This window comes from Pseudorasbora parva, chromosome 4 (assembly GCF_024679245.1).
Source record: "Pseudorasbora parva isolate DD20220531a chromosome 4, ASM2467924v1, whole genome shotgun sequence".
NCBI classification, from domain to species: Eukaryota; Metazoa; Chordata; class Actinopteri; order Cypriniformes; family Gobionidae; genus Pseudorasbora; species Pseudorasbora parva.
This window is the reverse complement of record NC_090175.1, coordinates 21479283-21501092: the sequence shown is the minus strand read 5'-3', so window position 1 is coordinate 21501092 and position 21810 is coordinate 21479283. Positions and strand designations below refer to the sequence as shown.

General features: G+C 38.7%; 3 protein-coding genes across 6 annotated transcripts; 1 reads left to right on the top strand and 2 right to left on the bottom strand.

Moving 5' to 3' along the window:
* Positions 1-57: 57 nt before the first annotated feature.
* Positions 58-5248, bottom strand: cntf (ciliary neurotrophic factor). Of its 2 annotated transcripts, none has more exons than XM_067441289.1 (4): positions 5074-5248; positions 4876-5002; positions 1591-1884; positions 58-1491 (listed from the first exon to the last, which is right to left on the bottom strand). In XM_067441289.1, exons 2-4 carry the CDS (start codon positions 4984-4986, stop codon positions 1303-1305), a joined length of 594 nt encoding a protein of 197 aa, XP_067297390.1. In that variant the 5' UTR covers positions 4987-5002; positions 5074-5248; the 3' UTR covers positions 58-1302. The 2 variants fall into 2 exon arrangements, with proteins under 2 accessions (XP_067297390.1, XP_067297391.1); XM_067441290.1 differs by having other exon boundaries at positions 5099-5241.
* Positions 5249-9319: 4071 nt separating this feature from the next.
* Positions 9320-11687, top strand: si:ch211-113e8.11 (uncharacterized). Its single transcript, XM_067441338.1, has 2 exons — positions 9320-9535; positions 9849-11687. Exons 1-2 carry the CDS (start codon positions 9462-9464, stop codon positions 10477-10479), a joined length of 705 nt encoding a protein of 234 aa, XP_067297439.1. The 5' UTR covers positions 9320-9461; the 3' UTR covers positions 10480-11687.
* Positions 11688-11838: 151 nt separating this feature from the next.
* Positions 11839-21810, bottom strand: zfp91 (ZFP91 zinc finger protein, atypical E3 ubiquitin ligase). Of its 3 annotated transcripts, none has more exons than XM_067441330.1 (12): positions 20917-21810; positions 20592-20626; positions 19428-19529; positions 19270-19306; positions 18840-18950; positions 17220-17297; positions 16958-17131; positions 16723-16770; positions 16344-16422; positions 16139-16253; positions 15951-16050; positions 11839-13062 (listed from the first exon to the last, which is right to left on the bottom strand). In XM_067441330.1, the coding sequence occupies exons 1-12, from the start codon at positions 21309-21311 to the stop codon at positions 12057-12059; spliced, it is 2280 nt and encodes a 759-aa protein (XP_067297431.1). In that variant the 5' UTR covers positions 21312-21810; the 3' UTR covers positions 11839-12056. The 3 variants fall into 3 exon arrangements, with proteins under 3 accessions (XP_067297431.1, XP_067297430.1, XP_067297432.1); XM_067441329.1 differs by having other exon boundaries at positions 16723-16773; positions 20917-21779; XM_067441331.1 differs by lacking the exons at positions 19270-19306; positions 19428-19529; positions 20592-20626 and having other exon boundaries at positions 16723-16773; positions 20917-21789.

The following is a 21810-nucleotide window of genomic DNA, read 5'->3' as shown; positions in this document are numbered from 1 at the left end:
GTGTGAGAGAGAGAGAGAATAATCAACTACAAGTAATTAAGAGCTACCTGTTTGAAAGGCAGTTCATATATATTGCCATTTATTGTAGTGCAAGTTTAAAACACATATATTAATAATAAATTATTAAATGGTAGTGTTTTTCTTTCACCAATTCCAGTCATCTTCAAACAGTAACCAGGCACCAGAGTTCTCCTCAATACAGTACATCTCCTAAGTCAAAGGACACACCAGGCTTATTAAGATAAAGATTTTGAATAGATATTGGACATGTTAAATTCAGTGTAAGTACGATGACTTCTATCATCATGAAAAGGGGCTTGTTTACAGACTTCTCTCTGTTACTAGATGACCAGAGTCACGTCTGACAAATTGACCTGGAATAAAAAGCAGAACTTTATGCAGCCAGCAGAGGGCATGGGAGTTGCATGAGTGTGGATGGGGGAATTAATCCAAACAAACATCAACAGATGGTACACTAAATAACTCCCCACTGCACATGTAACAGGAATAAGCATTTGTGTGATAAATGTGAAGTAGCCTTTTAAGGTACACATCACTGCTTGTACAGTAGATTATTCTAGATATCTGTAACAGTTGATTATTATTATTTAAAGTGAAATTTCCTGGAATGGTGCCCCCGAAAAAAAGAAAACATTTCTGTCATCATTTACTCACCCTCACGTCCTTCCAAATCTGTGCACAGAATATTTTCTTTTGTGTTCCATGAAGGAAAATAATGCATACAGATTTGGAACGACATGAGGGTGAGTAAATGATGACAGAATTCTCCTTTTTGTGTGAACTATCACTTATAAATGCAAATAAACGCATACAGTCAGTTTGATAAACAAACAAAAAATTAGACATAAGCTGACTTTGGTGTGTTTCACACTTTGATCATCATGGTCACTTAAAAAATATCATCATCAACAACAACAGTTTGCAGTGTCTGTTATGACTCAACAATCATCTAAAGGTCAACAATCGTAAAAGGTTTTGAGTTTTGATTAATCTTTAAAGGTATTTACATGTTTTTGCTACTGTGCAATATTTTATTTAAAAGACCAAGAAATATATTAAAATAACTTTCATAAAATAATATCTTGTTCAGATAACCCTCCCCCTAATATCTTGTTCAGATCCTCCTGCTTTCCACATGCTGGAATGCTGAATTCCAGTGACTACATCTAGATCCTCTGACCCTCTACATTCTCCATGCTGTAATGAAATTCCTTCTCCTCATTCTTATCATTCTGTCCTATTCCGCTCCACCCTTTCATTCTTACTGTTACATATCTAGTCTCACTTCCTTATTTTCCCGGCGCCTCTTCTTGTCCTTCGGGACATTGTCTTTGGGGCTTTCTCCATCTCTGCTGGCAGAGAGCGGAGGGTGTCTGATGTTTGGCCTGTCCAGTGCACTAGGTCCTGCAGCACTCGCACAATCCACATCTTCAGACCGAAACTCCCACCGGTCGCCTGACCATCCAGCTCCTTTCACACAAGCACAGACAGATTGTTTAGATGTTTTCATTACATTTATGAGAAAACATTATATTTCAAATGGCCTGCTAGACATTTTAACTCCAGCACCTCTTTAACGTGGGCTTCAAATTTCTGGCCATCCACCAGTAGCTGCTCTGTGCTTGCCAACAGGTGCCCCAGACGATCCCTCACAGTTTTCCGTTTTCTCCTATACTCGCTGTCTTCATCGGAAAATTCTGCGTCCTCCCGGGCTATGACATCTTCTAGAAGTCGCAGACACTCCTTGAGCGCAGCGTGCAGGATAGATATTTTTTCTGCATCTGACAGCTGAGGAACCAGCGGAGGAATGGATACTAAATAATCTCCGACAACTGCTGAGGATGGCAGTGATTCACTGTTTTTCTAAATGGTAAGACAAAAAGGAAAAGTTGGTGAAATACCAGATGATGGAAACAACCGTGGTAAACACAAGACAGTCAGTGAGTAAAAGCAGCAAACAATAATAATAAAAGATAGCAGCAAGTAAACTTACACTGATCAGGCATAACATTATGACCAACCTAATATTGTGCTGGTCCCCCTTTTGCTGGTAAAACAGCCCTGACACGCTGAGGCATGGACTCCACTAGACCCCTGAAGGTGTCGTATTTGGCACCAAGATGTTAGAAGCAGATCCTTTAAGTCCTGTAAGTGGCGAGGTGGGGCAGATTTGGATCGGACTTGTTTGTTCAGCAAAGATGATCTCGCAGATGATCGACTGGACTGAGATCTGGGAAATCTGGAGGCCAAGTCAACACCTCAAACTTGTCGTTGTGCTCCTCAAACCATTCCTGAACCATTTTTGCTTTGTGGCAGGGCACGTTATCCTGCTGAAACAGGCCACAGCCATCAGGGACTACCATTTCCATGACAGGGTGTACATGGTCTGCAACAGTGCATAGGTAGATGGTACGTGTCAAATTCATCCACATGAATGACAGGACCCAAGGTTTCCCAGTAGAACATTACCCAAAACATCACACTGCCGCTGCCGGCTTGCCTTCTTCCCATAGTGGATCGTGGTGCCATGTGTTCCCCAGGTAAGCGACACACATGCACCGGCCATCCATGTAATATAAAAGAAAACATGATTCATCAGACCAGGCCACCTTCTTAAATTGCTCCATGGTTCAGTTTTGATGATTACATGCCCACTTTTGGCGCTTTCGGCAGTGGACATGGGTCAGCATGGGCAACCTAACTGGTATGTGGCTATGCAGCCCCATACACAACAAACTTCTAGCAGAACCAACATTAAAGGGTTAGTTCACCCAAAAATTTAATTTCTTTCATTAATGACTCACCCCAATGTTGTTCCACACCCGTAAGACCTCCATTCTTCCTCGGAACACAGTTTAAGATATTTTAGATTCAGTCCGAGGGCTTTCTGTCCTTTGAATGTAAGTGTATGCTCACTTGCTGTCCACGTCCAGAAGGTGATGAAAACATCATCAAAGCAGTCCATATGTGAAATCAGTTGGTTAGTTAGACTCTTTTGAAGCGTCAAAAATACATTTTGGTCCAAAAATAACAATAAAATACGACTTTATTCAGCATTGTCTTCTCTTCCGCGTTTTGTTTTCAAACCTCAAATAAAGAATCAAACGGTCGTGAATTAGCACAGATTGATTCGTGATTCATATCGCCAATGTCACGTGATTTCAGCAGTTTGCCAGTTTGACACACGATCCGAATCATGATTCATGACCGAGGAACACAGAAGAGAAGACAATACTAAAAGTATTTTTTGTTATTTTAGGACCGAAATGTATTGTCGATGCTTCAAAAAAGTCTAACTAACCAACTGAGGTCACATATGGACTACTTTGATGATCTTTTCATTACATTCTGGACGTGGACAGCAAGTTCTTTTCATAAATGTGATGCTTAAATTATCCTAGTTTTGCTGTACATGCATGCAAAACAGTTAAAATTTAAATATATTCTGATCATACTTGCTGTTGAGTGGAAGGAAAAATGAGTCCAGTAATTGTCCTGTAATTTGAATCCTCAAGGTACAATGCAACACGATCTGTAAAGAACTTTAAAATACCAGTAGCCTACACATTCAAGGGAAAATGCAAAACGTGTGTCCTGATGGTGTGAGCATGTTATTAATCATTACTTTTGCGTGAGCGGTTTAAGTATTTATCTATTCAGCAAAACTGTCCTGTGCATTCAATGATGTTCCCAAAACTCTACTGCGCATGCGTATATGACGTCATCAAATTGTGAATGAAACCACCACACGTGCGCGTCCAGTACGTGTTGGATCTGATCCAGTACGTCATCATGCTACAGGCTGCAGCGAGGACTTCTTGCATGACTCCGTCACCAGTTCACCACCCATTACGACTTCCTTGAACCCATTTTGATAGATACAGAGTCTGACCACTGCAAATGGAAACACCCCACAATAACTTTAGTTTTGGAGATGATCTGACCCAGTTGTCTAGCAGTCACAATTTGTCCCTTGTCAAACTCACTCAAATCCAACGCTTGTCCATTTTTCCTGCTTCTAACACATTAACTTTGAGGACAAAATGTTAAATTGCTGCCTACTATATCCACCCATTAAGAGGTGCCGGGATGAAGACTCACCTGTCATAATGTTATGCCTGATCGGTGTATATTCCTTTTACAGTCATCAACACACAATTTCCAACGGTCACCTAAACATATGTTTAAAACTCCCAAAAAGTTGCCAACTTTTAAAAAAATATGGTTTTTGTATTTTTTTTGTATAGGCAACTTAATGTTATAATGAAAAACATTATAAATACTTTATATGTGGGCCTCAGCTTTAGCCTAAAAGTATTATGTTCATATAAATTGTAGTTGGAATATTATTAAGTCACTAATTAATACTGTAGCACTCTAAGCAGAGCAGCTAATTAGGTTGAACAGTAATCATATTGCTCACCTATTTCAAAGATAAAAGACTCCACTACATTCCAAACCGCTCCCATGGTTCAGGCTACTTTTCCAAGAAACAATCAGAAACTCTAAGTACGCTTGAACATTCATGGGAAACAAGAGGAGGTGGTGGACCTGAACCATTTGGCAGGTAATCAAAAATGTATTTATCACTGGAACAATCGCGCCTTTAGTCTAATCCAGAAACACGTCCCATCCTCTGCGCGCACGGACAAGTCTGGATAACATAGCCTCATAGACAACACTGTCACAACACAGTTCGTTTGCTGCCTCCAGACATTCTTGTAACTAGCTAAATGTCATGATGTCGCTGACTTCAGTTTGAGTCGCACACCAGGCCATAATTAGGAAAGGCTGAACAGTTAAATATAATAATCATATTAGTTCTGTATAAATAAGCTCTTTTTTGAGCCTTACGTATGACTCCAGGAGTTGGGTGCATTCCTTATGAAGAAGCAGGGCTAGAGCTGCGGTTCTCCCTGCGTGGCCCCGCAACCCATGACGACCGTTTGTACCTCTGCCAGCCATTTACACTCAAAAACACCTATTTGAAAAATAACAGAATCAACAGAAGGAACAAACCAGCATAAAAGGAATAAATAGCCATGTTCTTACTTTAATATGACCCCCTATTTACTACCGTAGACTATAGATGTCGAACGGCGATCCTCAGGCGCTGTTTCTCACTCCTTATATATTTGCAGTTGTTCCACTGTGACCAAATCTAATGAATGACTTACAGCACGACTTCCAAAAACGCTGCTCACCAGCTTTAAGATGTAGTTCTGAATTTCCAGTGACTCCGCCTCTTTATGGCAACGTAGTGCGTTTGAGGGGCTGGGAACGGAAGGCCAAAATGGAATTTAATTGGCTTAGAGTTCTCCCCATAGACTCACGCTTACCACCAATGCAAACTGGAAAATATAAACAAAAGTAAAGGACAAAGCACCGAATAGAGTTTTTTGAGCCTTTTGGGATGTCCTATGGGTTTTTACAACGGCAGTTTGTGGTTTGAGTAAAAGGAGAGGTCTATGGTTTGCATTATGTATGTTTTGTACTAAATTAATTGCTTGCCTACCTCACTTGTAAATTTTGAGCATCACATATCATGATGTTATCTTTTTTTTTAATCTTTTGGATGATTAGGATGTTTAAGTAGCCTATAACAAAGTTGGCTACATGTTTGCAAATGGTAGATCTTTGAAGAAATCTTAAGAACACGATGATTCTTAGGACATATTAATGTAAAAGCTGATTTAAAATTCACTTTTAAAAAAGTGCATTAATGTTGTTGCAATTTGCTTAGATTAAGTAATGACAAAATATTCATATTTAAATGCATAAAAACTACCCTCTAATTGATAGCAGATTTGTAACTTTGCTTTGTGAAAGTCCATTTGAATTCTACATAAATCTGCTGTGCTTTCTGCCAGAATCTGTGTTCGGCAGCCATTTTATTAGTGCATAAACAGAAACTGAGGTCAAGAAAGGGTGGTATAACAGGGCAGTATTTCACATTTCTGTTTTTCTAAACTTATCAGTGCATACAGCTCTCTTTTTAACAATAGGGGAGGTCAGGATGTGTTGTAACCCTTTTTTAATGACTGTAACTCAATTTGAACAATGTGTCTCAAACTTTAACATAATATTCCCATTTGTCTGCTACAAGAGGCATTGGGAATCTAAAACCTATCCCTAAACTGTGTGATCTAGTGTCAGGAGTGCTGTTGTTAAAACCGGTGTAACACTAGCATGGACATTTTAAATTGTGAAATATTTTTGTTGTTGTTGTGGAAATCAAATTACTTTTAAAATTATTACTTGCTATAACCCTCCTTTTATACAAGCTGTAAGGTTAACATATTAATTATGCATATAATTAGGTTAAATAATGCCATTATCTTACATATTATTCTATGAAATTGGTCTGGTGTCAGTCTGAGGGCCCTATTGGATAAGCAATGTTTATGGGTTATACTGCCCTACCATGACCTTAAAGCACTAAGTCCCATTGGCTCTGTCTGTAATACATTCCCGCTCATTCAAATGATGAAATAATGTGTGTAAATTTAAATGTATCTTTTATTTTAATATTTATTTTAAAAAACAAAAGTGCAGATGTCTCAGTCAGTCAGTGGATGCATATCCAGCTGTGAATATTTGTTTGCATTTTGTAGTTTCAATAGAAAGTAGCCGCAGATGTGGCAAAGTGATAGATCCAACCCAGGCTCATTGGAATGGATAGATCAGAACGTGTCGGTTTGCAGACTGTGCACAAGAGAAGATGTATGTTGTTGCCATATTCCTTCTGCCACTGATAACAGCTGCAATGAACACTCATCTTGAATATTACAACTAAATTCAGTGTCTGATGGTCATTCATTTTAACACTGCTAATATACTGGATTCAGTTTTAATGGATAAGATGCTTCAGCTGTATTAGATAAATGCATCCTGCAAGCTGTTTCACAAAGCGGTGGAGGCAAAATAGTCCTTATGTCCCTTCCACTGTAAATGATGTACAGGTATATGTCCCTCACCACATTAGGACTGTTTGAAAATACTTATATCCCAGTGTCATTTTAGTTTTGTTTATTGCCGCATTTATTATTAAATTGGCTTTTGTTTTTATTTTTTCAGTTTTCTTTTGAGTTTAAGTTTTAGTACTTCTATTGTACGTTTGTCATTTCTAGGGTTTTATTACATTTCTAATAATTTCGAATTTAGTTGTAGTAATTTTAGGGTTTTTTTAGTCTGCTTTTTTATTTAGCAATTAAAAATAGATTTTTAATAGCCTAGTTTTAGTTAACTATAACAAAACTGATATAATATAACAGTCAAATCCACACTGTGAATGTGTAATTCAGTGCATTTGTTTAGATTTTAAAGTTTTCAGATTTTAAAATGTCAGGTATAAACCTTGTCTGGTTTCACTTTTTGGAACGGGGCGTATTCCAAAATGCAATTTGGAAAATCTTACCGTCAAACATACACTGAACTTTTGGTTGATTAACCCCAACCTCAAGGTTACTCAAGGTACGCTGGTTCAAAAAACACACCCTTGGGAGTAAGTTCATCCAACCCAGAGTATGTTCATGGTTAACACACAAGACATTGTCAGCAGAGTGACAAATTGACGAGTCACCGTGGAAACGGACACTAAGAAAAAGCACACCATACTAGGCTATTTCTTTCTTTTTTATTAAAGGCACAATATGTATGATTGTTAGGGAATAAAATATTTAAAAACTAACAATGTTATATATTTGGTTGACTTGATTTACATGATCCCAAATGTTTCCAAAATGTTTCAATTTCAACCAGTGTCCATGCTTTGTCTATCAAAACCCGTATTACCCTCAATTTCCGGTTTAATTTTTAGAAACCATGGAAACACCAAAGAAGCTTTAATATATTACATGTTTTATTAGACATAGTGAGCAACTTTTATACCATGTTATGCCACAATTCAAATACCATGTTTTACCATGCATAATATCCATCTAGCTTAAGGCAGTGGGCAACAAGTGTCTCGGAGCAGCTGCTGAGGGAACGCAGAGTAACGTTATAACATCACTTTCAATACACTCAAATGTATCTAATGATAAAACAGCACTGCATTACCCCATATAAGCATGACCAGAAAAAGCGGAAGCGTTTGTCTGTGACATAATAAAAGCTCCACTGCTCTCAAGCTGTATGTCACGCTTTTCTCTCATTAGCAATCACTCCAGCGTAGAAACTGCATCTTGCCTACATTTAAACAAGGAAATATAGCGATTTGGAACCAAAGATTGATGGAGCAGAGAATAGGTTCAAGTAGGCTTACACAGCAAAATGGCATGACAGACTCATATTTAAAAAAAATAATAATTTGACTTTTATCGGTTTTGGAAAAGAGCTCTTCTCTTATATATATATATATATATATATATATATATATTAACATTAGGTAGATAATACTGGGAAACCTTGCAAAAACACGTCCGGGGCAAAAGTTTAGACAACTAGTATGTTCCCGGTTAACACCCAAGACATTCTAAAAGAGTGACGAATCGATGATTCACCATGGAAACAGATGCTAATAAGAAGGTTGTCATTTAATTCCTCTTCTTCTTTTATTTAAAGGGTTAGTTCTCCCAAAAATGAAATTTATGTCATTAATGACTCACCCTAATGTTGTTCCACACCTGTAAGACCTCCTTTCATCTTCAGAACACAGTTTAAGATATTTTATATTTAGTCCGACAGCGTACCTAAGTGTATGCACACTATACTGTCCATCACCAGAAAGGGAATAAAAACATCATCAAAGTAGTCCATATGACATCAGTTAGTTAATTAGAATCTCTTGAAGCATCAAAAATACATTTTGATCCAAAAATAACAAAAACTACTGAACGTAGGTCTTACTGTTGTGGAACGATATTAGGGTGAGTCATTAATGACATCAATTTTATTTTTGGTTGTACTAACTTTTTTATGGTGATTTACATAAAATACATAGTGCACCTATTGGGTGGTTGAGCAATTATTTTTTTCAATGTTTTCTTTTAATAAGTAATCTCAATTCACTGAGAAGAAGGATGATATTGTGCTAATTGTGAGATGACAATAAATTGTATGTCACATAACCGTATTTCTGGAATACCCCCAGGTTATGTTCAGAGAGTAAGTTAAGATGCTATGGCTGCTTAGGCTACATACCTACCTTAGAAAGTTGCCTGCATTTTTGGAACCGAGATTGAGTTTATCCGCTTACTTAGGCTACCCTAACACCCCCAAGTTCTGATCTTGCTTATCGTTGTCGCAATACCATTCCGCGCCTCACGGTGGCACGGTCATTTACTTTTGTTTCTACTGCAATCTGCTTTGGGAGCCACGATGAAACCCCGACTTCCGGATAAATAAACGATTGACAACTGAATCTTTAAAAACGATTCGAATTCACAAGTATTTGAACGGTTTTGGGTAATAGTTATCATTAACCTATTTGAGTCGATATGAATTCGCTTGTGGGATACGGGATTTCATCCGAGTCCGAGGATGAAGAGAAGGGAGAAGACAATCAGAAGGAGTACGTTAAGTAACGTTAATTCATAATTAACCAGACAAATACATTATCAAGGTATTTTTCATTTAAATGTGCAGAGTAGCATCTTTCTACATTCGAAAACTTGAATCTGAAATGCCATGGCACAGAAGGATGATTTTTTTCTTTTATCTTTTTTTTTTTTGAGGAAATTTTACAACACTGACCATTCAGTTAACGTTACATTAAAAAAATTAAAGAAAAAAATGGTAAACTATTCCATTAATGATCTGAGAAGGATCAAGTATTACTTTTTAAGTAACGTTAAACACTTTTTAATTATTCCCGTGTAACCTAGGTCCTTCAGAAAGACGGATTGTGCTGCAGAACAGGCAAAAAGCCGTAATTTCCTTTTGGAGTCGGAATCGCCTTCCAGTGAGTCTGAATCTGATCAAGAGGAGGCGCCTGCTGCTGAACGCTCCTGTCCCGAGTCCTTGCTGACCCCGTCCGTCCGTCCTCACACCCACAAGCTCCCGCCTCCACCCCTGGGAGGCTCCAGCTCGGGTGGAGCGCTTACAGGCAGCAGTGTGTTTGCTAACCCCTTCAAAGTAATGGCCGAGGAAAGACTGAATGCCCTACAGAAACACGTACCTCTTACTTTACAAGCTCGCCCCACCCAGATCGGCGGCAAACGCATTTGTGTGGCCTACAGGAAGGATGGTCGCTGCCGCTTTGGGAGCCGCTGCAAGTTCGCACATGACAGCGATCTGCAGAGTAACTGTGTTGGCACATCAGATAATGGACCAAAAGACGATGCCAATGTTGCAGGTTCACACAATCATGATCCACTGGCTTCTTGCGTGGAAGACACAGAGGCAGACGGAGAGAAAGACAATGAACAGCGAAAGAAAAAAAGAGTCGGGGTGAATGATTCTCTCATTCCACCAAAACGTGCTCTCAAGCAGTATGCCAGACTCTCACAGCCCTAAACGATATTATAATGCTCATAAATTGGGCAACGACTCTTTTATATGGAAAACACTCACAATTAATGTTGTTATATTTATTGAATTAATATGCTACTAATTATATTATTAGTCTGTAAAATGTATAAAAGACTTTTTCCAGAGGTCTTTTAGACATATGGTGATGTGGTCAATACAAGAAGAGACTGAAAAATCGAACAAATGTAAGAAATAACAAATGTCATAATTAAAATTGCATTAATTTTATGTAGTTTTCAAACTAAAAAAACTTTACATTAGTTGGATTCTAAGGGTTTGAAACAATAAAGCTTTAAAAGTATAAATATATTCGGATGAGACGTTAAACCGAGGTCCTGACTCCCTGTGGTTATTAAGTATCCCAGGATGTCCTGCGAAAAAGAGTAGGGGTATAACCCTGGCATCCTGAGCTCTGTCCGTCATGGCCTCCTAATAATCCCATACTGATCGGCTTAATCACTCTTTCTTCTCTTCACCATAAACTGGTGTGTGGTGGGTGTTCTGGCACCATATGGCTGCCGTCGCATCGTCCAGGTGGATCCTGCATTTGTGTTGAGGTGATTTTTAAAGGAAGAAGTAGGTTTTATTATGTAAGGATGCATTACATTGATCAACAGTGACTAATAGACATTTATAAATTATGTTACAAAAGATTATATTCAAAACAAATGCTGTTCTAATAAACTTATTAAAGAATCTTGAAAAAAAATATATATATATTTCAGGTTCAAAAAAACCAAACAATGCTTTTAAACATTAATAAGAGTTTTCTTGAGCAGCAAATCATATTAGAAATATTTCTGAAGAATCGTGACAAAGACTGGAATAAAGATGCTGAAAATTCACCTTTGCCAATAAATGACATTATCTTTTATCAATCTTACAACCCCAAACAATTGAATGGTAGTATATCAGCCAATATGGAATAGTTTGAGTTTCCACTATTTTTGCATGTTACCTTTGTCATCATCATATGCTCACTTAAAGTGTATCTTTAATATGTTAATAATTTCATTAAATGTGATATTTATTAAATATTAAATTTTTCATTGTGATGGCTAAATTCACGTATAAGATTTAAAACAACTGATTTGTTTTTAGGGTTTACATTTTTTAATGTTATTTAGACAAAATAGTATAGTGTTTTAATTTATGGACCGTGCAATGAAAATAATAATCAGCTCATCTGTAATATGGATGCATCCCAAGTTTCTACAGTACCTATTCAAGCCACATGGCACAAATTTGCTCACACAATGACTTTACTCACACAGACAACCATGAATTGAGGTCTGCAAAAGCCTCTTTAACACACCTAATGCAAACACACACACAACACGTATGTGGTTTTTGGTGGGAACTATAACTGTTTATATACAAAATGAACAATGACAACAACTCAAACACAGTCTCCCTGGTACAGACATTTCTACAAAGCTACCAAAAGTTAATGCGATTACATACAATATATTTATGACTCTATATATTTAACTTCAGGGTGTGTAGGAGCGTGACAAATAACAGTCATCTCAATTTCCTCCATGTTACACCAACTTCCTTCACTACATCAGAACGCGCTGCATCTGGACGTCTGAACTGTCTGTCATGTTTTGCTCCTGCCCCTGCCCACCCGCCTCCCAAACCCCACCCCCATTTCCATTCTCATTAGTCCCATCTCCCTCCCAGACCACCTGTCTTGTCTCAGAAGGAGTTGTGGACTGGGGAGACGTAGAGGAGGCAGGATTACTCCCGAATCCCAAACCGCTCCGGCAGTCAGAGGGCGCCTCGGACAGGGTTTGGGAGAGGAGGGAAGTATCGGAAGCCGGGTTGTGGCTTGGGGGCCTGGGGAGGGTCTGGTTTTGATGTGGCTGGGTATTCTGAAGAGGCAGCTGCTGTGCAACAGACACCAGTGGGAGCTGGTGCTGAGGAAGACCTCTGAAAGTCATGTGGACAATCTGGGACTGAGGGCTGTAAGACTGCACAGGCAGCTGCTGGACCAAAGCGGCATGCTGGGAGACGCTGCTAGCAGAGGGCTCGAGGGGGAGCTGCTGAATTTCGTGTTGTTGTTGCTGCTGCGAGATGGGGGTAGAGACAAACTGTAGAGGCATCTGCAGAGAATGAGCGGAGGTCTGCTGTGAGGGAGCGGTGTTCTCCTCTGCCTGACATGGTGACCCTGATGACATGGCCAGGGTCACCGGTGCCTGGATGGAGTGCAGCGGGTTTTCCTGATCTACAGCCATCACTGGACCCACCTGACCCGCTGACACCGCAGAGCTCCCCTGGGCCTCAGGGACAGCCTGCTCTGTCTGCACGGAGCCCGTGGAGGTCTCCAGCAGCGTGGTAACTCCTGCAGGAGTGGTGATGAGGGCTCCGGCATTGGCAGCCAAGGCCTCTGCAATGAGCACCTCGGGGTGACTCTTGGCTTTATGAGCAACCACACTGTCCTTCTTTTCAAACTTCTTGCCACAGATGCTGCAGGAGAACTGGTATGTGGCATCCGCATCGTGCTTCTTCATGTGCCAGTTGAGGGAGGCCTTCTGACGGCATGTGAAACCACAGATTTCACACCTAGGAAGTAGAGATATACTGCTGAAAATATGTTTGATATATTTGCAACATGGAAGAGGGCAAATAATTCTAATTCTTACCTTTGTTTTATAGACTATAATAAAGAACCTAGATGTATTTTTTTGGAAAATGATGTGAAGTATTTACATATAATATGAAGTTTTTTCAATTCAAAAAGACAATTTTCCTGCTTAATATTCTGAGAGAATGATTAGGCACTGGTTTCCCTGTAAAAGTAAAACATCCTGATGGAGCAATGTTGACTCAACCAATGGTGTTACTTTGAACACAATTTCTGAAAAATTAAATTTGTTACTAAACTGAAAAACATTTGGTGTAGAAACAATTTTCACTCAGAAAATTATAGTAGATTTCACAATAACAAAGAAACAGCAAGTAACACATTGAACTAAATGTTAAATTTTGAATTTGAAAACATGAAAGTATTTTCCTGTAAAGAACAAATTGATACAAATCTGATACAAATTGTTATTTAATAAATGCAATTTTTTTTAAGAGTTTTTTTTCTAGGGCTAAACAATTTGGCCAGACTTTGTGATTATACATGAATATAATTACTAATATTGTAATTTCTTTTGATTGTTAGATTTATTAAATAAAAATATAACAAAATAAGAACTATTATCATGGTAAAAATTATATTTTACTCTTAAATTTTAATTATTTTATTGATTCTGATAAACACAAATATTAATAATGTTTTATAGTACAACTGTAAAATGACCAATTTAATACTAATATTTAGGTCTTAATTTCTTTCTTGTCAAAAGTTAAACCATTAAGCTTGCAGAAAATTGCAGACAGCCCTTAAAGGTCCACTGAAATCAAAATTTAAGTTTTTTAGCTTTTAGTATGACTGTGTTTGCCTTAAAGTTATGAATAAGCTGGTATGTTCCAAAACTATAGACAAAATTTGCATTTAGGAGATATAAGCATTCAAAATTTACAGTCTCCCACTTCCTTTAAAACGAATCTTAGATTTTGGTGACATCATCGCAGATTTCACTTTCTCGTCAAATCTTCTGTCCAGTCACAATGGTCTCTAGAATCTAAAGCCCGCCCCCTTACACTGCTGAAGCTGTGGCTGAAATCGGTCAGTTGTTAATAGGGGTGTTCGATTCCAGGTTTTTTGGAGTCGACTCTGATTCCCGACTCCCACTTTGGGAGTCTATGGAATCGACTCCTCGACTCCATTTACTTTACATCAATACAGGGTTATTAGAAATCAGACAAAATTGCTGTCGTTACACACTTAAATTATTTTCTCCCAACACAAAGTCCTAAAATCATCTTATTAAAACCCAACGGCTCTGGTCTAAATTTAGACTACAGACACGAGAGCGCAGCGCAGATCACATGCGCGAGTCCACGCAGACAACAAACATATCGTCCCATTTGAATTCTGCACAGAATGCTGCATTTCAAAAGCGATATGGAGGAGATTATGATGGTAAACAGTGTTAGAGGAAACTGGCTTTACCAAACAGAGAGAGAAAGTCTGCTCTTGCGCTCTAGTCAAACTGTTTATTTTTAACGAAACACTATTGGCTGTTTCAAAAAAGGGGAGGAGCTGCTAACAGCTGGAGTTTTAGGGGAAATTACGTCAACACATTGAATAATGCGGCGCATTTCAAAGCACTTCAGTGGGCCTTTAAAGTTTCTCCTTTGTTGACAACATGTTAATAAAAGCTTTACAAATACGTTACAATTTTAAAATAATTTGAACCAATGTTTAATATATGTTTTATTTGTTGAGTAACCATGTAAAAAGTAGGATGGTTAACATTGAGCTGGTCATTAATCACAAAATGAAACCCTGATCTACTGATCTTGAACCCTGAACCTGATCTTATTTGGGGTCTTTTTAAGGAGACTGTAGGTAATCCCTTACCCTTAAATGTAATCTGTTTTCACACCTAGCTCGTTTGGAGTGGTTGTTTCGGAACCTTGTGCATTTCCCCTCTTAGTTCGGCTCATTTAGGCATATATGAACACAGCAATCATACTCAGATAAACAACAAAACGATCGCTCCGAGATTGCCCGATTGAAAACGAACTCTGAAGTGGTTCGGCTGAGTTGAAAAAAGCAATCCGATCCAATGGACCAATGAAAAAAGCGTGTGTATAATGATCGCGCCGGGATTTACACCTTCTTCGACGAAAGTAATGACGCTGGGGAATACTAGATGAGATTCATCTGATATGAGGTAAAAAAAATAACATACTGTTGGGTTTCTCGCAGAAACCGATCGTTTCGTGTCTTAAGACATCAATGTGTCGCCACAAGTCGATGGATTCGTTTGTCTGTGTTTTTTAGAAGCGTGCCGGAGGAAGAGAGGGCGGGCGGCCTTTTGTTAGACATTTTTGGGGGAGATGTTCATTTTATTACTAATTTAACAAGGTTTGGATTTCTCTGTGACACTTTTGAGTCACAGAGAAATGTAGCTCTAATAAACGCGAATCAGTACAGCGGTATGTGCGCAGGACTTTTATTCTGATGTGCGGAAATGAGGAAGAACTGATGACGGAATAGTTTAATCTTCGGTTGACCAATCAGCAGAAAGGGGCATATAATTCCAGCCCCTGATAAATTACAGATAAAATCACACATCATTGGACGTGTCAATCATTAACTTAAAGAAATATTTACAGAGCAATAATCATGAATATTTTGGGACTCGAATGGACTCGGAAATAAGTATTATTATACTCCTAATATGTTCAAGTACAAGTCAAAACCAAGTCCAAATGCACACGAGTCCATGACGAGACCATAAAAGTCAGAGTCTCGAGTACAAATCACTGCATTAACATCCCTACCTCAAATGGAAAAGTAATAGCATGTAAGCAGCAGTGATATGACTTACTGTAGTGGCTTTTCTCCAGTGTGTATCATTCGATGCACAGCCAGGTTGTGAGAGCTCTTGAAGGCGCGAGCACAGAACTCGCAGATATAGTCTCTCTGATCTGCAACACAGGTTGAACTTTAAAAAAGCCATCCAACCAAAGACACTTCATTAAAAAGCATTACAAGCTTTAAGCGTGTCTGTCTGACCTGTGTGGTGCTTGGCATGGCGCAGTAGTTGTTTCTGCAGCCGGAAGAGTCTTCCACACGAAGGGTGAGGGCAGACGTATTTCTTCTTCATCAGGTGTTGGTATTTAATATGATGCTGCAGGAGAGAAAGACAACAGAAAGGTTTCACGGCTAATTTCTCTGATAGGTGTCAGTCAGCAAGGGAATCACAGGTTTGCGTTTGTACCTGTAAATAGCGTGGGTGAGCCAGAACTGTACCACATCCTTCCATTTCACAACGCACATACTGAACCGGCGGCTTTTTCCTATGTAGAAGAACAAATGATCTTCAGATAATGTAGGAATCATTACTTTACTAGAATCTTACAAAGTAGATGCAACAGTAAATTGTGGCATGCTGTCAATTTCCACAGAATATAATTAACATTAATATATAACATTTAGTTGCAAAGTTACCTATTGTTAGTAGAATGTATAAGGTGAACCATCTAAATAAAATGTAACCAAATACATTCTTGCTAATCTGGATTCTAATTAAAAAGATGGTTACGGTTCTACTCCTGATTTGGGGTTGTTTTCAGTTGTTTTGCGCAATGCTTTGTTACCTTCTCTTAGGAAGACGAGGACTTTTATCATCTTTTCTTCTCCGCCCTCTTCTAAGACAAAAAACCAAGACAGTCTGACAGTTAATGTTTGTTTATCATTCACACAACAGTCTGTTGAGAAAACATGTGAGTGAGACTATGAATCTGATGTTTGTTGCTGGGGTGACATGAAGTGCTTTTGTCAAGTCTACTTATAATTCCATCACAGACATATAAAACAAAATTACGGACTCACTTCCTGGGCGGCTCAGCGCCTTCCTCAACTTCAGCAGCGGTCTGCACATCTGTGCTCTCCCCTCCCTCAGTTTTTATCTCCGTCTCTTGATCTGTTGCTGTATCTTGCCCCGCAGCCCTGTCTTTCTTCTCTGTCAGTCTGGTAGGGGGTCTGCGCCTTGACTTAGGAATATCTCTACGCAACAGGACAGAAATGGAGAGGGCATAAGAGACAAGACCTTTATCATAGAGAAGACACAAAAACACACATGCACCTCTCATACTTAGGATCATAGCTCTGGTCATTCAGGTCATCTGTAAAAGGGATATCTTCATCGCTGCTGATGACGTCCTCTTCATCACTGTTGAACACACAAACAGGAGCATAAAGCCATAATCAAATGCATGACTGAAATCAAATTTGGCACACCTTTGATCAATGGATTTGCATTTTCCAGTTATTTGTGATTACTGGATAAGAATTTCTAAAGTAATTTGATTTTCTTATAGGCTATATACCAATTTTAAAAACCTTTAGCTCCCACAAAGAGCAGTTCCAGCCAATTTAAAGGGTTAGTTCACCCAAAAATGAAATTTATGTCATTAATGACTCCCCCTAATGTTGTTCAACACCTGTAAGACCTCTGTTCATCTTCGGAACACAGTTTAAGATATTTTATATTTAGTCTGACAGCGTTTCTAAGTGTATACACACTATACTGTCCATGTCCAGAAAGGGAATAAAAACATCATCAAAGTAGTCGTTAATTTAATAAAAGTAAAAGTAGCTGTTATTTTTGGATCAAAATATATTTTTGATGCTTTAAAAGATTCTAATTAACTAACTGATGTCATATGGACTACTTTGATGATGTTTTTATTCCCTTTCTGGACATGGACAGTATAGTGTGTATACACTTGGATACGCTCTCGGACTAAATATGAAATATCTTAAACTGTGTTCTGAACGGATGCGATGAACGGAGGTCTTACGGGTGTGGAGCGAGTCATTAATGACATCAATTTCATTTTTTAAAGAAATTAACCCTTTAACATTTTCAAACTGAGCATGACTAGAAAAACTGATACTGACTTTAGTATGGTCTTTACCATGAACTTTTCATTAATTCAATGACTATTTACAGGTTTTCCATGATCGTGAAAACCCTGCTAAGTCAGCCTAATTCGCAACTTGAATTGAAACACTGATTGATTATTTTAATCATCCAATAACAAAACGTTTGTGAAATAATAACCGTTTCCAAGAGGTTATGATGACAAACAATTTTGACAAATCTCCAAGTTCATATTTGTGTCAAATCCAAATGACTACAATCAGTAAACAGTGGTGGCCAAAATTACTAGAACACCTGACAGGTCTGAAAATATTGACCTTTTTTGCCTCCAAAACATGATTTAATTTCATAATGTTCATGAAACATGCAGATGGTTGCTCTGACTATCAGATGAAGTGAGTCATACTGTTTTTATCCACTTTTAACATTAATATCTGGTATGTCCACCTTTTGCAACAATTAGAGCAGCACATCTCTCTGGCATAGTGTCAATATATTTCCTCTGTGAACTTCAACACTAATGTTATCCCATGCCTTCTGCAACTGAAGCCAAAGGCTTTCCTTCGAAAGTAGAATAGATCTGTGCACTTTATTTTCCAACTCGCACCAAAGGTGCTCGTTGGGGTTGAGGTACGGACTTTGATGGAGACCAGTCCATCATTTTCAATGTTCCAGCAGATTCCTTCCGTCGCAGGTAGTTCCGGCAATAGTTAGAAGAATTTTTCATGTCATTGTCCTCTTGGTTAATAAATACAGGCCCAATAAGATGACTCCCAGAGGTGTTCTAATAATTTTGGCCGCCACTGTATATACAAAGTACAACATTACCTCTGTGAATGGGGTAGGTAGTTTTCATCTTTTGGATCATCCACAAATGGACACTCTTCCTCTTCCACAACGTCTTCATCATCCATGCTCTCCTCTTCCTTTTTCTCCACACTAAAACATGGCAGTAACAAACACAGGGCTTGTTATACAAACACCTAAACAGTAGTAGCCAGTGTCCTCAAAGACCCCACAAAATGGCTTGACGAGCAGTTTTTCTTTTTTTAACAAACAGCCAGCTGTGATTTGTGATGCGCTACTGGCTTTTGCTAGTTGGAGGACAAGAATTGGAATATATTTGGTGAGGCAAGATATTTTGGGTATATTTTTTCATGCATTTTAAATGCATATAAAAGCCACAAAACTTTGATTTCATGGGGTCTTTCATGAGAAAGTGTCCATGTGTTCTCATAATAAATGTGCAATCAATCACCTTGTTCCTGTCTTTTCGACTGCTTTATTGGCCTCCACTGCAAGCAAAATGTGCAACCATTATAGTTATTTGTAAGTATGTTTTGTAGTCAGTATTCTGTCAAGAATTTGTAGTGGACCTATGTTCAGCCTACTACATTTAAAAGCTCAGCAGCGTACCATAGTCAATGTCCAATTCTGGCTCAATTTTAAACACAGTCCTAGGCGAGCCCCGGCAGGTGCGGGCCCCTGAGCGCACCTGCACCCGTCTGCCGCGGGCCGCTGGAAGAGAACACAGTCACATGAAGCAGAATCAGATCACATCTGAAGGCAAGTTGTTTTAACATTTCTTCCTTAAAACTAACTAGTATCTATTTTTAAATGATTTGTTCTTTTTTATTACTAGTATGTTCGATAATACTAGTGAGTGGTATCCATTCAATTTGGCAATCCATATTCATTATATACTACTATTATGTATTGCTATGAACAGTATCTCTGTCTGATTACATATTGCACGGCAATATGCAACTTAGATATTACATTTTTTTATTAGTCAATGTATAAACTAACAATGAGCAATGTATTTGTTACTAAATGGATTTATCTTTGGTAACAACATTAGTTAATACAACTGTTCATTGTCAGTTCATATCAGCTCAGGTCCTTTACATAAATGTTAACTGATAGAACTTTTGGTTTTAGTAATTAATTAGTAATGTGTAATTAATGTAAATTTCATTTTTAGTTCATGTTAACTATTTTAGTTACTAATGCTAACAAATGGAACCTTACTGTAGTTACCAGATATTCAGATAAATCTGGCTGGTATTCCAATTGTTGCTGGTATCTACGCCAGTTTTACAACTACTAACTAAATAGAAACTAGTGTCTACTTGTACTAATTACCAATTTATTAGACACTAGTTTGTGTTCCAATGACAACTAGTAACATGTTTAATCTTACTAGTATGTTTTTCTTTTTTCATTTTAACTATACAGCAGCTATTCTAACTAGTCAACGGTTACAAGTAAAAGTTATTGTAACCAGTACTATTGAACCAAAAAGTAAACTAGCAAAACCAGAACACAAACTAGTCGAAAGTGCTAGATCTCGAGATAAACACTATAGAATTTAATGACAAAAAATAGTAATTTCTTAACAATTACATATTTTACCATTTATTTTAAGAATTGCAATGAATAAACAAAGAGACACCAGTAAATTTTGGATTACTTAGTTTTTTAAACAACAACACTTATAAGATAATACAATGGCTGGCCGTATACATATACTGGCCTGCTTTAGATGCTCATGAACAAAATAAATGTCATTTAAAGTACCTCGATTAACCAGCGTATCCTTGTTTTCTTCAAACCTGTCATAAGACGGAGAAACAGGCGGTTTTATTTATTATGTCTCATCTTTCATATTCTCCTTCCAGTGTCAAAGATTGGGCGTGCGTGAATCATTTTGCCAGACTACTCTCTCAGAAACACTCTACTTTCACTAGTGCAAATGTAAACACTGCAGTCTGCCAGCATTACGCCTTAACGTGTGAAAGGAGCACAGAAATGCCATGCATTACCATTAGGAACTTAACAAGCGGGGCCTTGTTATTTTAACCTATAACACATCACATATATTGCAGGCTGAAAGTGCACTTACTCATCCAGCAGGTCGCAGTCGCCGCAGCTCTCTCTGCCCGCATCTGATGAACCCGCGGCGGCTGCTGCGCTCTTCCTGCGCCTCGGGCATTTCGCTTTCCTCCGGCGATTCGCCGCTGCCTCGCGGGATACTTCATCCCGGTCCTCCCCGATATCACTTTGCCTCCACACGGGAATGGCGCGTGTTGACCTGTCCCGTAAAACCCGTCCGGAACCCGCCACGCTCGTTGCAGCTCCGTTTGTTTCGGGCGGGCAAGTCCCTTCGGTCGTCAAGCACACGTCCCCGCGTCCTCTGAATACCCTGCACGGGCTGGATGCGGTACTCTGCCCCGCGGATTTCTCCATGGCCGCCTCACTCTCCACCTCCTCTTTGTTGTTCGGGAGCTGCGGCTCCATCACCGCTAAAGTAGTTTTTTTTCTTACTTTTGGACGCCTCAATAATTCTCAACAAATTGAAACGTAGCTTGAAATAAACAGAAGGCATAAAATATGAAAAAATGTTGGATTGCTAACGGCCCTGATCCGATTGTCAAACATATTTAACTGGACACACTTACGTCTCTTTGCAAATTTAGCGCAAAAATATAAGTCGAAAATGAAGTATTATCATCTCTATAATAACTGTGCAAAATTCATTTTAAAGACCCAGAGCCTATTTTAAGTTCTTAAAGCTATAGTAAGCCACGCTGTTAGCAGGGCCCACTACGGTTGCTCTTTGTTGCGTCTCCTTTAAGTGAAGACGAAGCCGAAGACGAGCTCAGCAGCGACACATAGCGCCACGGCTGTACGTGTGCACCAATATTCACTGACCTACAAAAGTTACTTTGAGACATATCAATAACCAACGTCGTTCCAGATGTACTGTACATTTAAGAATATGGCGTAGTAGGAGCCT

Coding starts and splice junctions, on each gene's coding strand:
- cntf (XM_067441289.1), bottom strand. CDS start 4,986: ATGGCTGGCAGAGGTACAAACGGTCGTCATGGGTTGCGGGGCCACGCA. Junction 1,885..4,875: donor CCCAACTCCTGGAGTCATAC/GTAAGGCTCAAA, acceptor CTTACCATTTAG/AAAAACAGTGAATCACTGCC. Junction 1,492..1,590: donor TTGAAGCCCACGTTAAAGAG/GTGCTGGAGTTA, acceptor CTTGTGTGAAAG/GAGCTGGATGGTCAGGCGAC.
- zfp91 (XM_067441329.1), bottom strand. CDS start 21,311: ATGGAGCCGCAGCTCCCGAACAACAAAGAGGAGGTGGAGAGTGAGGCG. Junction 20,627..20,916: donor GACTGCGACCTGCTGGATGA/GTAAGTGCACTT, acceptor GTCTTATGACAG/GTTTGAAGAAAACAAGGATA. Junction 17,132..17,219: donor GACCAGAGCTATGATCCTAA/GTATGAGAGGTG, acceptor CCTGTTGCGTAG/AGATATTCCTAAGTCAAGGC.
- si:ch211-113e8.11 (XM_067441338.1), top strand. CDS start 9,462: ATGAATTCGCTTGTGGGATACGGGATTTCATCCGAGTCCGAGGATGAA. Junction 9,536..9,848: donor GGAGAAGACAATCAGAAGGA/GTACGTTAAGTA, acceptor CGTGTAACCTAG/GTCCTTCAGAAAGACGGATT.